This window comes from Dromaius novaehollandiae, chromosome 5 (assembly GCF_036370855.1).
Source record: "Dromaius novaehollandiae isolate bDroNov1 chromosome 5, bDroNov1.hap1, whole genome shotgun sequence".
NCBI classification, from domain to species: domain Eukaryota; kingdom Metazoa; phylum Chordata; class Aves; order Casuariiformes; family Dromaiidae; genus Dromaius; species Dromaius novaehollandiae.
Genome location: NC_088102.1, coordinates 40,771,206 through 40,785,246, shown reverse-complemented (window position 1 = coordinate 40,785,246; position 14,041 = coordinate 40,771,206). Strand labels below are relative to the sequence as shown.

At 40.8% G+C, this 14,041-nt stretch overlaps 1 protein-coding gene across 3 annotated transcripts in view; it reads right to left on the bottom strand.

Moving 5' to 3' along the window:
• Window positions 1-14,041, bottom strand: part of RGS6 (regulator of G protein signaling 6) — a 296,947-nt gene that overhangs the window by 104,689 nt on the left and 178,217 nt on the right. For all 3 annotated transcript variants that reach the window (XM_026095735.2, XM_064512543.1, XM_026095737.2), the window contains exon 3: window positions 9,113-9,212. In XM_026095735.2, the coding sequence (XP_025951520.2) occupies window positions 9,113-9,212 (100 nt within the window). The remainder of the gene's footprint in view (window positions 1-9,112; window positions 9,213-14,041) is intronic.

Here is a 14,041-nt window from a genome sequence, read left to right as displayed (position 1 = left end):
ATATTGTGGAGGGATCTGCATGGAAAAATTTCTTATTGTGCAAGAGACCTAGTAATAGAAGATACTCCTCAGATTCTCTTCTCGTAATGCAAGCAGCCAGCAAATAGGAATTAACTGAATGAAGACCTTATTGCTTACTTTTATTTCTCTGCAGGACAAAAATATAATTTTCCTCCCTGCATGTGGTAGTGAATCATACATCAAAAATATCCAAGCTCATCAATTCACACCATACTCAGAACAAATCCAGGGGAAACCAGCATGCAATTTTGAGAGATTTATCTGCACAGAAAAAGTTAAGGAAAAAATGTAAATGTGTAAAAAAAAAAAAAAAAAAAAAAAAGAAAAAGAAAAAAAAAGCTGGTTATTTATAATGATGTATATATAGAAAGCCTGAAAGTTTTTTGTTTGTTTGTTTGTTTGACATTTATATTGGAAGATTCTATGGCCAAAGCTATAGAATTCTCAGGTGTTACGCAAATAAATAACAGACTAAAGAACTGAGTATTTCTATTTGAACAGGAAGGATGAAACGAGTTGCTCGTAAACCATTCAATGTATCCATATAAACTAGGTAATGCAGCGTGTCCACACTAGCACTATTCTAACCCCCTTCACCTACGACATTTTCTGGAGACATACTCTAACTGTTCCCAGTACAGCTTTTAGCAACAGCAATTTCTGGCTGATTTGAAGAAAGCTGGTGCACTACACTATGTAATTCTTTGTACTATTTAAAGCAAAAAACAAAAACAACCTTTCCTTTTCACTTTACGCCCAAGAGTTACATTAATGGCAACTTCAGTGCTGTAAATGAGGCATATCATACACAGAAAAATCACTCATCTATCAAAGCTAATGTATATGCAAAAGAATGGAAAATATGATTCATGAGACTGGATTTACAGTTACTGAGGTTAACTTTAAGTTTCCTGACTTTAATCAATGCTTTGTTCTAATGAAATGCAAAAATCCAAACCAAACTACTGTGTTTTGCAATTTAAGCCCTTTAATTAAAAAGCAAATAAGAGCCTGCCCAATAAATACCCTGAAAAGTACTTTGACTAAAGCAGCCAAAGAATGGTAGATAAGAAAAAGCACAATATATGCATCGAATATTGAGGCAGATGTATTCATGGAATAATATGATTGGTTTATTTTCTAAATGGCTAGAATGCCATTAAATTACAGCAATAAATTCAAAGTAATGACTGTCAAACTACACTCATTAAAGGATTGCTCATTCAAACTGCTATTGACTACCACTGGGCACTTAGGTACCACTGGTTTTGCAGTACCTCAAGTTAAAAGTGGTTTGTCTAAGGGTCAGCTCTCCACATACGCCTCGGTGGGTAGGCAGCTTCTCAGGCACAGCTGGAGCAACATTGCTCTGTTGTATATTTGATGCTTGGCAGCCCAGAGCAGTGTTGGAGGCAGGGCAGAAACAAAGCAAGAGGTGTGAAAAAACAAAACTCTGTTGGTGGATCCTTCACCACACAACTGCCAGGTTGCTGTGAAGTGAAGACAGGAGAGATGAAGTATTACAGCTTGAGTGCAATCTGCTCAACAGTCACATAAAAAGATCAAAGCTGCACAGTCCTCATAATTAATCTCTGCTCTTTTGCTGTGTCATTCAGATCTGGAAACAAACTTTTGTAATAATGCTGTGCTTTTGAAGAGAGCAGGATGAACGTAGAAAAGCATTAATCATTCATTCCTATGAATTTCTACAGGCATTGAAAAACTGTTGACTTTTCTTTTTAATGCTTTATTCATTAGCCACAATATTCCATCAGCTAAATGCTGTGTGTTTCAGAATAAAATAGCAGTCAGCAACAAGAACACTCTTAATACGTAACATTCTTTGTTATTATGGTTGAATTACCAATTCATCTAAACACCAGAGTTCTGCAGGTAATTTATCATCAAGTCTGTCTCACCCTATACCAGCTTTTAGTCTGTTCCTAAAGACTGAAAGGCCTAAAAGCAATTCTTGAAAAAAGTTAAACCATTTTTAATAGACTTGCTTTTTCCAGGCTCATAGTTCTCATTTGATGCCTTCCAGCCCACTGATTTTTATGCTGATACTCTTCAGCAAGAGACATTATTTTTTTGTGGTGTTCTGCCCAGGTGGCTCAAAGGGTTTTTTGTTTTTATTTTCCCTTTTGACAATATCTCCAGTGACTAAAAAGAGCAGACAAGTCATTGCAGAAAGCTAGAGCTGAGCCAGCTGGTGATTCTTCAATGTATTTTTATTGCCCGCAGGAATTTCCATGTAGCGTGATCATTTAAGTTTGTCATATCTTAACTTGATGGAAGCAAAGGTTCAGATCCAGCAAGGACAGGATCAGGCCTTTCCAATTCTAATGAAAACAAATTAAGTTATACATAATATTCAGTATCAGGGTCTTTTGGATAATACTTTAGATGTCTTTTTACTGAGGAAATATGAAAGTCTAAGGATATGGTACATAAGATTTTTGCAGTGGCCTTAAGACAAATTTTAATGCCTCTACTATTGTGTGATATGCTTTTCCTCTAGCGCTGTGTTCTCCACCTCAGGTATGATTACTTTCAAGTGCTATCATATGAAAGCGCAGGCTAAGTAAAATATCTAATTTTGCCATTTTAAAAAGTGATACTTAATTTCATTAAATTATTTAGAATTAAAGCCATAATCTGTGCACACATTTTTAAGGGATGTGTAAGCTTCATGACTCACGAGCAAGTTTTCTGTGGGGCTGAACAATCCTGAAGGCAAGGGAGAACTGCAAAGGAGACACTGAGAAGTGGCATCAGCAGCCGGCTATGGAAACATAGCTCAGAGCTCAGAGCGGCCGTGGAGTCATGCATACTGCAATCTCTGGGCTGGCTTTGTGCCGTGCAGCTAGGGAGAACCACTACCATGGAAAGAGCTACACCCAAATACACCAGAGAAATTCTGCTTGAGCTAGGAAAGCACAACAGGAAAAACGGTGGGGCTTGTGATAAAGGTGAAGCTGCATGAACCGCAATCTGGGATGTGCAGCCAGGTTGCAGCAGAGGGCAGTGGTACACAAATGCTCATCTTTCTGTACAACACCTATGACTAATGCAAAAGTTTGCCCTTATTCATTTCTAGCACACAACACTATTACTACTCCTATGTTTATTCTCATGCAAAATCACACGTTCTTTATGTGTATGTACACATGCACACCAGTGTGTGTATACACTTACTCACAGACAGATGTATTGAATATTCACTTTTAAACAGTAATTTTGAAGGTTTGATTGCTTTCTCTTATTTCTTTGACAATCATATCTCATTCAATTCATTTGCAACCCCCCTTGTCATCTGAAAATCAAGTCCTTTCAACTTTTACAAGGCACTGACTTGCATGTTAACAATAGGCAAAGAATTACTGTATTCCACGGAACTGATTTCAGTCTTTCCCTCCCCAATTTCTCTCACCCATTGAAAGCCAGGAAACTTGGATGCACTTCAAGAGAAAAAGGGAGGGTGGAAGGAGCTGTAGATGAAGCCAGCATAACTCTTCTGCTCCTTAACTGGGTTAATTTGTCTCCTGGCATGGGAACAGAGAGCTTAAGAGGAAGCTACAGAAAAAAAAAAAAAAAAAAAAAAAAAGGCATGTGCTACTTGTGTAGTAACTGGCTTGTCTAATGATATGTGATTCACAACAGCTTTGAAATATGAGATTAAAGGGCATAACATCCTTCTTATTGAGGAAAGGATGGATTACATTTCCACTGGGCTCAATCTGCAGAAGAGATGCATAAGGGAAGAAAATATAAGTTGTGATGAAGAAAACCAGTCTTGGGCTGAATTAGTTTAAACATAACCTGCTCAGAGCAATTGATTACCAGTGAGAAGCAAATGGATTTGTATGCTCGACCAGTCCTTGCAAGTCAGTTTTCATCAGGCTATTGCACAGCACTGTTGAATTTAGTGTAGCAGCTGTTGCACGTAAATGTGGAAAACCTTCAGAAACTATGTAGTATTACATACACATGTAGAAATATGTCAATTTTTATCCAAGAGTATGTTCTTCATATTATTTATAAACAAGTAAACACCCCAAAATTACTTTAGGTATTGATTTAAGTTTTGGCAAAGGTTTTTCCTGTTTGTTGTTTGCTTGTTTGTTTGTTTACTAAATGGGCTCATCCATGTTTACCAAAGGACCATACTTGGTTTAGATTTGGGGCTATACCCCAAGTTAAAGAGCAGTAGGACAGCAGTTGTACCTATTACCTACACTTTACACAGGAACATCACGGCAAACCACTTGGCCTTTCAGGCTGCTTTACGGGCCTACTAAGAGATCGGCTGTGGCATCTTGTCAGTGTTGCTGGTCCTGGTCCTGCTTCCCTCGCCACCTAGCTCTTTCTTTGAACAGTCCCTCCGAGCAGGCGCCTTTCAGTCGCTGGAGAGGAGGACCCTGCTCTTGCCCCCTTACCCCTCCAGCTGCTGCATCGGGATGAGAGCTGCGTTTGTGCTCCTCTGACGAGGAAGGGCTACGAGTGCACCCAGATCGGTGTCTCAGGGGCTCGCAAGGCGTGTATGAAGTCCTCCTGCAGAACTTGCCTGTCCTGAATGACACCAGCAGTGAACACTATCAATAATAAATCCTCTCTTTTGCAACACTATGGGATTTCCGTTCTCCAGCCAAACGCGTTTTCTTTGAGCGAGTGACATTGTGATGTGTTCTGGGACAACCCCCTATGCATTTGTCAATGCTGGCGTGTTCAGACAGACACACGGCAGTTTAAACTTGGTTTACATCACGAGTCTCAAGCGAATGTTTGTGCACACCAAGGAAACGACAGGCCATCTGGCTCATTTCAGTAATACTGGCACTTTCTGCTCAGAGAGGCCCAGGACTTAGATAAAAGAGATACCACAGGTCAAGGATGAAATGCATTGGCAAGGCTGTGTGCGTGCAGCTTGTACAGCATCTGCCTGGAGCTTGGCCCCTCCTGAACAGCAAAACGGCAGAGAAGGGCTGAAGGTCAGGGCAGCAACAGCTGACCTGCAAGGTGGGGCTGGAGGTCAAGCCGGAGGGCAATTTGCCGGACCAGAACCCGTGCAGCGGGGCATCACCATTCAGAGCCACACAGGCAGATCAGGGAGCAGAGCAAGGCAGCAAGGTGAGCGTTAGGGTGAGGGTCAGGAGTAGAGTGCAAGGGAAGTGCCAGCCAGGCAACGGCTGCTGGGAGGAAGACTATCACTCAAAATGGAGCTGTGTGGAAAATGTTGCTTGCAGTTGGTGGGTTATGGGTCAGGAAGAAGTTGTATCAAAACTTTTGGGAAGGACAACAGAATAGTCAAAGGCTTGTAGATGGCACGTCTCCCTTGGGTTGCAATAACAAAGATGCTGGCACACAGGATCAGCTGGGGAAATCTGGAATGACCTCAGGGGGAAGACTGAGAAGCATGAAGGAGGTTTTTTCACTAGAAAGCTCAGCTGCTGCAGGTCAGCACTGACTTGTTTCTGACTTTTGACAATGTTGTATTCGGCCAAATCTGAATCAGTGGGAGAGGAAAGTATATGCATTTGGCCTTTCTACCAAACAGAAGGTTAGTTTTAAGATGCAACTGTGCAGAAATCAGAGAGAAGACTGGAAAAAAGTTTTGGGTCTGGTTAGTATAATGAGATGTATTATCCCGCTCTGATGACTGGGATAATAGAGAACTGCTGGTTTATTTACTGAAACTAATCATTACTGAGGCACAGGGTTTTTTCTGTTTTTGTTTTTGTTTTTTTTCACTGAAAGAGAAATGCGTACGTTCCTTATTGCAGCAACTGCCACTGTGGACACTGGCTGAGAAGCCAGTCTTGTCCTGGGTCACAGCATGACACTCGATACCTGCCCTCGGTCAATGGATGAATGAAGGGAAAAGCTATGTCAGTGCTCTGCTCTAAGCTTTCCGTCCAACAGTCTCTGTCCACCAGATACATGCACACAACTGCCTCCTCTCTCCACACAGTGATTTCATGTTACTCTCATTCTCTGCCCATAAAACTGAAGACTAAACCAAGAAGGTAATTGTGTCATGTGTCCTCCTTTGACTGACCTACTTCAAGATGGAGCCAGGGAAGAGGATACACAAATCTCCTTCTCATGCAGATTAAAAATGTGCCTTTGGCACCGCATCCCCACATGGGCTTATCATACATTCAAAAGAGCTTTTTCATCCTTTTCCAGATTTCTCTGGTCTAGAGAGGACCACTAATGATAACTCCCTGAGGCTCCTATCCCTTGTGTTAGACAGTGCTCATTCACCACTTAGGCATCAGGACACAGATGAAAGCAAAACAGAGATGAGTGGTTCTTTCCCTATATTCAAATTTCAAATCAAACATCCACTTTGCTGTACTGTAAACAGAGCTACATGTTTAGAGCATCAAGGCACTGCTATAATGTATTTCTTTTTCTTTAAGATTTTACATTTCTCCTGTGAAAAGCAATTACAATAAAAGTGTCAAGCAAAAGTAAACCCCTGTTAATCACTGTAAGCCTGCCATTAAGTCACATCTCAGTGTTGCTGTTACATTTTTTTGGCAGAAATAAAAAGTGTGTGAGAATGCCAGACTAGAAATTCAGATCTTCCCAAGAGGAGTGCTATAAAGTTTTTGAAAATATAAGTTCTTCTCTAATGTTCATGACATTGAATGGAATTAGAAAACTACCAAAACTGGGTATATTATCACAGAATAATTCAAGTTGGGAGCACTCTCTGGAGGTCATCAAGTTCAACCCTCGTTCAAAGCAAGGCCAAATGCAAACTTAGGTCAGTTGCTCAGTGATTTTTGAATACCTCCAGAACGGAGGTATCACAACTACTCCCAGCAACCTGTCTAGTGCTCAGCCACTCTAACAGCAAAGTACTTTGTTCTTATATCTGGATGGAACTTCCTTCGCAGCAACTTGTGCATGTTGTCTTTTGCACTGCTGCCAGGCACTTCTGAGCAGGATCTGGCTCCATCTTCTCTATAACCCCTCACTGCCTTTAGCTTTCCCTTCCCCAGCTTGAACAAACCCAGCATGCTCAGCATGTATGGGCTCCAGCTTCTTCTCACATGTCATATGCTCCAGCTCTTTAACCATCTATCACATATACTGAAAGATTTCTTTTGTTTTTGGTCTATACATAGACAGGTATATGCACCCAACAAGGAGGAAGGAGACATGGAGAAAACTTTGGGTTCTCAGCTGAGCCATTATTTCCCTGTACTTCTCAAACTCAGAGACTTCATGCACTACCCACTGCCTTCAAACCAGCTGAAGGGAATGCTACTGAGCAGTTTGTTCCCTTCCAAATTTGACAAGGTTCTGTGAGCTTTGGAGGGAGGTTTTCTTCTTATTCTACGTTTATCTTTTCACTTCAGCCTGGACACTATTACGCCGCTGTGAAAAAGAGCCATTTCAGGGTGATGCAGTTGTGGCTGCTGTTCCAGGGTAACAGCATGCAAAGGGGCAGTTTCCATTATGCCAGGGAGCTGCCAGCCAGGCTGGTATTTAAAGATAAGTATTCTCAGCTTAGAGATGCTGTGATGTCTCCTGTTTCCTTTTTCCTTCTAAGTAACAGTGACAGCTTCGCAACTAGATCAATTGCTTAATCAATGCTATGAATATTAACAAAAATATCAGCAACCTCTTTTAGTTGAGTATATCTTTGTGTATGCTGGATTAGTGCTTCTGAAATTTTCAAACTAGATAAATGGTTATTTCCCCACCAGAAACCTTAAAAATAGTTAGCTCATACCTGTTTTAGACATAAGCTGCAATTTAGTAACACAATTTCCACATTTCATTCTAGATTCATATTTCTTTTCCACAGTAAAGCCCTGACCCTGCAAACGGCTAGTTACACTGAGTCATCATCCTGAAATCAACTGCAGACAGAACAGACTGCTGCTCAGTAAAAAAGGATTTACCAGACCGAGCATTTTTTAAGTAACAACATCATTCCAATTTCCATATTCTCTCCCTATTACCCAGAGTCCTGCAGATTTCTATTCCATTCCTGTAGCTTAAGTCAGACATTTTTTCTGATACAAGGATATTAAATCACACTCCTTATCCCTCTGAATGAATCAACATAAACTCAAACTCTGCTCAATCCAACCATTTCGAAAGTAAAGATACTTTCAAAGGGCTTCAGCCCAGATAAGCTGCAGCGCAGGGAACCACCTTCACAAAGTTTTGACACCATTAGCTGTATGTGCCACTATCCTTGTTAACTAGAGATATTTCCCCATTATTTTACAACAATATGTAAGTTTCTAAGAGCAAGAACTGCCACTCTTCTCTCAGTTATTGGTGTGCTGGCTATATGCAACAATATAGTAAGACTTTTTCATTTTTTGTGATCATTTGGATTTCATCACAGTGAAGATGCCACAGTAACAGCCACAGAGAGTGAACAGCCCTTCGTTCTTCAGAAGAAGTTTCCCTAAACAGACCCATCAATGCGTGCACCTGGTCTGATCTGGGAAGAGACTCTGCAGGACCAAAAAAAAGGTATTTTCTTCACAGAGCTAAACAAAGTCATAAATTTTAAGTCATAGGATTAGTTGGATACCACATACTGGACAACAGTCTAGTGGAGGATTAAGGTGAAACAGTAGTTCTATGCCGCTATAAGCAAGTATAGTGTTGGTGAAAGCAGGTACCAGAAACACAACCACAACTCCTCAATGCCATTTACATCACGCTGAGTAAACTTCTCACATAATAACGGCAAAGGTCTTTTTTGCACTGGAAAACATTCTGTCTGGAAGTATGGAGATGAATGGCTTTGTTCTCCGATACCCTGTTCCTGCACCATCCAGCATCACACTTCTATACATATAATTTTAGTAAGACGGAACAGCAGCACAACAGATATTGCACATTCCTCTACCTGTGACAGAAGTCTGATAAAAGTTTTTGGTAAGAGAGAGAAAATAATACTTCACCCCATAAGAAAAAGATGTGCAGAAAATAAGCAGAGTTTAGGAAGTTTTTCTTTTCAGTCTCCCTTTCTCACGGCTTTAGCAATGCATTGCCTCAGCTGCAGCTAGTACCAGCTCATATTCTCTTCAGTTCTAACCAAGGTCCTTACCTGTGACGACACTGGGGATTTTAGACAGAAAGCTCTTCACAGTTCGGATGGGAACTCCACCTGTTTTGTCGTCTTGCATTCTTGTAATGATGTCTTCAATCTGTCAAAAGGAAGGAAAGACTTGGTGGTTTATGCAAAATGGTGACTATTTATATAACTGGAGTGCTTTGGAGCCCTGCAGATAGAATAGGGCTCAGATGTACTGTGTGTATCACTGCACTAACACAGACCTAGAAAAATGGCTATCGCTTCCCAAACTTAAACCATGAGACGGTATAGACCAGCTGGAAAAATGGTGGTCTGACTACACTGGCAATCCTATTGTAATCATCTGTTTTGCTGATCAGTGGAGACAGAAACAGAAACATGTTGTTAGGTTAGCGTGTGAATTAGGTTATAGTCTGTACTGCAACCAGCTTAAGGAGCTTTTAATATCAGGGAAGCTTATAAAAAAAGGAGGGAAGATTCCTCTGTCAGGACATGGAATGTCTCGTGCAGCAGATAACGCAGTAGAAAAGTTTTTTTTTTTCCTTTAAGAATATAAGAAGAGCCATATTGATCAACCAAAGAGCCATCAGACCACAGGACCACTATTTGACAGTGACCATACCCATCAGAAGCAGTGACTATGCTCTGGCTATGCTCAGTGTTTCCCCTTTTTGTTTTGTTTTTGTTTTTGAACCATGACCTTCCTGTCCAGTCCAGTTTCCCACTTTCTCCCACATTCATTTGAATTTTTGATCCTGTGTCCTTGGGAAGGCTCTCATTTTCCAGAGGATCCCAGCAAGGAAAGACTCCACTACCTATGGCTTGAGAGGATAAACATAGGGTGATTTTTTCCCCCAGTCTAATGCTGTAAACTGGGATGGTATGTAGCCATGGTCACCATATGAAGCAAAGAACCAAAAGTAAAATGATCATAAAGGAATAACTGTTTGGACTTTCATAACAAGTTAACTCATACTTTACAGGCACGTACATAATCAATCATGTACAGCCATCTTCAAAAGCTATGGCAATCAGAGAATCTGATTACTGGGGAAAGCTCTTCCCATTTTTCTAAAATAGGAAGGGATTTTTGCTTCTTTTGGGGATATTTCCTGCTTTTATTTGAAGGCAGCAACAGGAAGAACAAAATACTAAACACAAGCACAATGCAGAAATCTGGTATTTTCAAGAACTCCCTTCTTTCAAGCTAAAAAAGGTCTCAGAAGCCCAATAAAAACAAGGCAGAAGACCAGGGCTCCCCTCCTGGCAGCTCAGGTGGTTTACAGCAGAGTCCTCCTGGCCCTGTAGCAACAAGAGCTCCCATCCATTTGGAGTAAAGGTCTGGGAGAGGCAAGCCAGGGAGAAACCCCTTCCCCAGGATCATTGTTCTGCGTTTTTCCTGAAGCTTGTCTCTTCTCTGATGATATGAAATGTAACCGCAGCAGGGAGACCCTCCCCATGAGAACAAGACATGGCCGGAGCATAGCAGCTCTCTCACTTAAATGCAAGCAGTCTGAGAGCTTGAACAAGTCTCTCCAACTCTAAAAAGCATGTTTGATTTAGATGTGAAAGTAAATTTGAGAGACATAAGTCTACCTACATTTCAAAATAAATTTAATTTCAAATCTTTCTGCAGCACTAAGACAATCTCCCTGCCAAATTCAGACATTGAATTTTATCACTGTGTTTATAACCTCAGGCTATCACATAACTGAACTGTTCACACCTTGTTTATATATTATTCTTAAATTAACACATGCACTGAACAGACTCTCAGCAGAAACTAAGTCACAAAGACAAAAATATCATCAGAGAATCACTAGATTGCTGGAGGGTGGGTTATCTGAAGTTAATTTGTAATGCAATAATGCTGCTTTTCTCTCAATCCAAACACTAGGAAAATCAATACAATCATTTCCCCTTTACCTGAACTTTATGCAAAGTTACTTATTGATCAAAATTTCTTCCACTCTAAGGATAAGCGGAGCAGTAAGTGCTACTCTCAGACTTGACAATAAGTATTTCATGAGTGCTCCATGATCTTGAGAAAGGCTTGACAGCACAGCAAACCTGAGAAGTGCTTTTGGAATTGCTTGTAACAAGCAAGAAGGCTTGTTTGAGGAGGCTACAGTGCTCCTTGCGAGCTCGCCGACGTGAGGCTCCTTGCGTGCCCGCTGGCCAGGAGGATGTGCCATTTCAGCATCCCGTTAAGGACGGGCCAACAGGGTCAGCCAGACTGAGAGGCACTCAGACGGCACCCTAGCAATGAACAAGCCTCTCTGCGTCCAGCTGGTCACATGCCTTCTTCCTGGTGCACTTGGAACTGGAATCACAGATAAATTTTCTATTTGTATATTAGAAGAGGAAAATATTCTGGAACATGTTAGGGTCCCATCTTTGCAGGAGCACTTAAGAACTTTGAAAATGCAAGCATAATTTTACTAAAAATGTTGCTTTTTTTGAAATAAAAAAGTTCAGAATGGAAAAATGTGAGCTAAAATAATTGTTTCAATGCAGAAAAGAAACTTGCTACTTTTGCTCACTGTAAACCAAAACCACAGCAAATATGGTTTATATAATTATCACTGCAAGAAAAAAATCAATTCCAAGCAAAATAAAACTTATCTTGAAAGCAAAATACACTGTTTTCTCCCCAAACCATCCTCATTCAAAACAATCAAGTTTGCATTGATGTTTTTGGTTTCAATTGCACTTATAATGCTCTAATGCAATTAAAAATCAAAATGAACAAGATTGCTCTAGAGATCACTCCTTCCCAAAAGGCTCCAAACAATTCTTCTTCCTCTTGTCTTCCAGCTGGACTACTGGCAGTTTATGCTCTCCTTATTACCCAGCACTGGACAGTATGTCTCTCCTTCCCTTTCTGCTCAGATCTCCTTTCTTCCCCTTCCTCTCATCTGATGCAGAGACTCCTATAGCATCTTCCTACAATACACCAGCACTTGCAATCTGGTGCCTGAAAGCACACAGTGTTATAACCTGTGATTTTATGTAATCTTTCTATTCACAACATGCTTTCTTGTGCTCTCCAGCAGTTTTCCAAGCTATTTACGTTTTAGCAATCTAAGTCAAGCTTTTCGTTCGATCTGTTACAAAGAGAGGATCTATACGCAATATTTTGACCTGTATCAGGCTTTGTAGTCTGAGTCCACCTGAAGTTTGCAGAAATTATCACTTTGGGTCCAAATTCCTGATTAGGCATAGAAATGCTTCAGGAAGTGAGTGACACAGTGGTAAGAAAAAATAGTGATTGTTGCAGCTTCGAGTATGGAGGAAAGTAGGAAGGGATCATCAAGTCTGAAGGTCACTTCTATTGAAGCATTTTGTCTTAACTTTCAGAATAGTTACTTAATCACTGCTAATGATCATTCTTTCAGTTGCCCATTTCATTGAACTTCCCCTTATGTTTCTTTATCTGGCAGACAGCGAGTATGAGTCCTTGAATAGTTCATTTCAGCAGGCAAGAATGCAGACATTAAGAAGTGTTCCTCATATCTGTCACTCCTAAATGAGTGATCTCCAGTGAACTAACTTCTGCCCATCGAAAGTCATGGTAAAAACAGGCAATATTTATCTTCTGTTATGGGGGTCACTGCTATTTCAAGCTGGTCTCATTTTGCATCAGTAAAGGGAATTATTACTCTTCTATCTGAGTGGATCCTGGATCCTGGATCAATATTTCCCCGAGAAAGCCAGAGCAATTTATTTAACTGCTGTCACTGCTAGGTACACACTGTAATGTATTCATAATATTAGACCTGCCTTTCCTAGTGAAAAGATGCTAACCACTCCACTGCCCCTTTCTTTGTCCAGAGTGATTTCATTTCACTTCACCTCAGTTTCACTGTATTTACAAAGGAGTTTTGGTTTCAGGAGCAGATTATCAGCAGGAACAGGAACAGGTAGTTGGAAGGAGTTTACCAACCCATTTTCTGCACTAAAGCCCAAACACATACTACATGTGTGGGAACCTCCTGGCCTTTATTAGACCTTCTCTTCCACTGTCAGCACTTTTACTGGCCTAAGACAGGGAAGGGGAGACCACCTTGAGTTTCTGTCCCAGCGCAGATGTCTATCACTTGCGGATGGAAAGTTCCTTCTCTGAAGCAGGGGAGACCACAATATTACATTTGTTGATGTGTTATAATAAATAAATCATAATTATAACACAACAACAAATGTAATACTACTGTGGTTTCATCCATCTTGGAAAATGTTTACTGAGGATGAAAAGCAGTTCCCCTGAACATAAGCATGACAGGACGCAGAAATGATAAGCCATTTGTGTATTTCTTGATCACGTGTGAAATACATTTCCGTACTAAGAGGAATCCCATGTTTTTGACAAACAGGCCAACCGAAGACAAAAGAAGCGAGAGCTATTTCAGAATTAACTGTGTTTTTTTTAAAGATCTTTCAGGATTTTCCAGAATGCAAGAACGGCTTCTGTGTAGACAAACTCAGATCACTGATCATAACCAGGTAATTCTGGGGCAGTGCCGCACAACGTTCCTAGCATTACTATTATAAGGGGGAAAATGATTCTTGACTTTCCAGTAATTTCTCTTTCTCCCAACACCAAATTAAAGCAGGCACCAAAAGGCAGCGTGTCAGCATGCATAGTCTTGCTGAGCTGTGGAAGCACCCTGCTCAGTGTCAAGACTGGCCTTGTAGGCAACGAATTGAGGGAATGGCATGTAAAGCACAAGGAAAGACCCGATAGCTGGATACCAGTAACGGCCTACCAGGGCTACATTCCTGAGCATTTTTACTATTACTGAGTGATTAGCACCTACTGATGTCAGTGATCGTCACAGTCCAATTTTGCCAGCTCATTTTAGTAAGCTAATAATGGAAACAGTGCCATTTTTGTAGCCTAGCCTGTGAGTCGGGCCCGCACACTCCCTGGGAAGTTGCAGG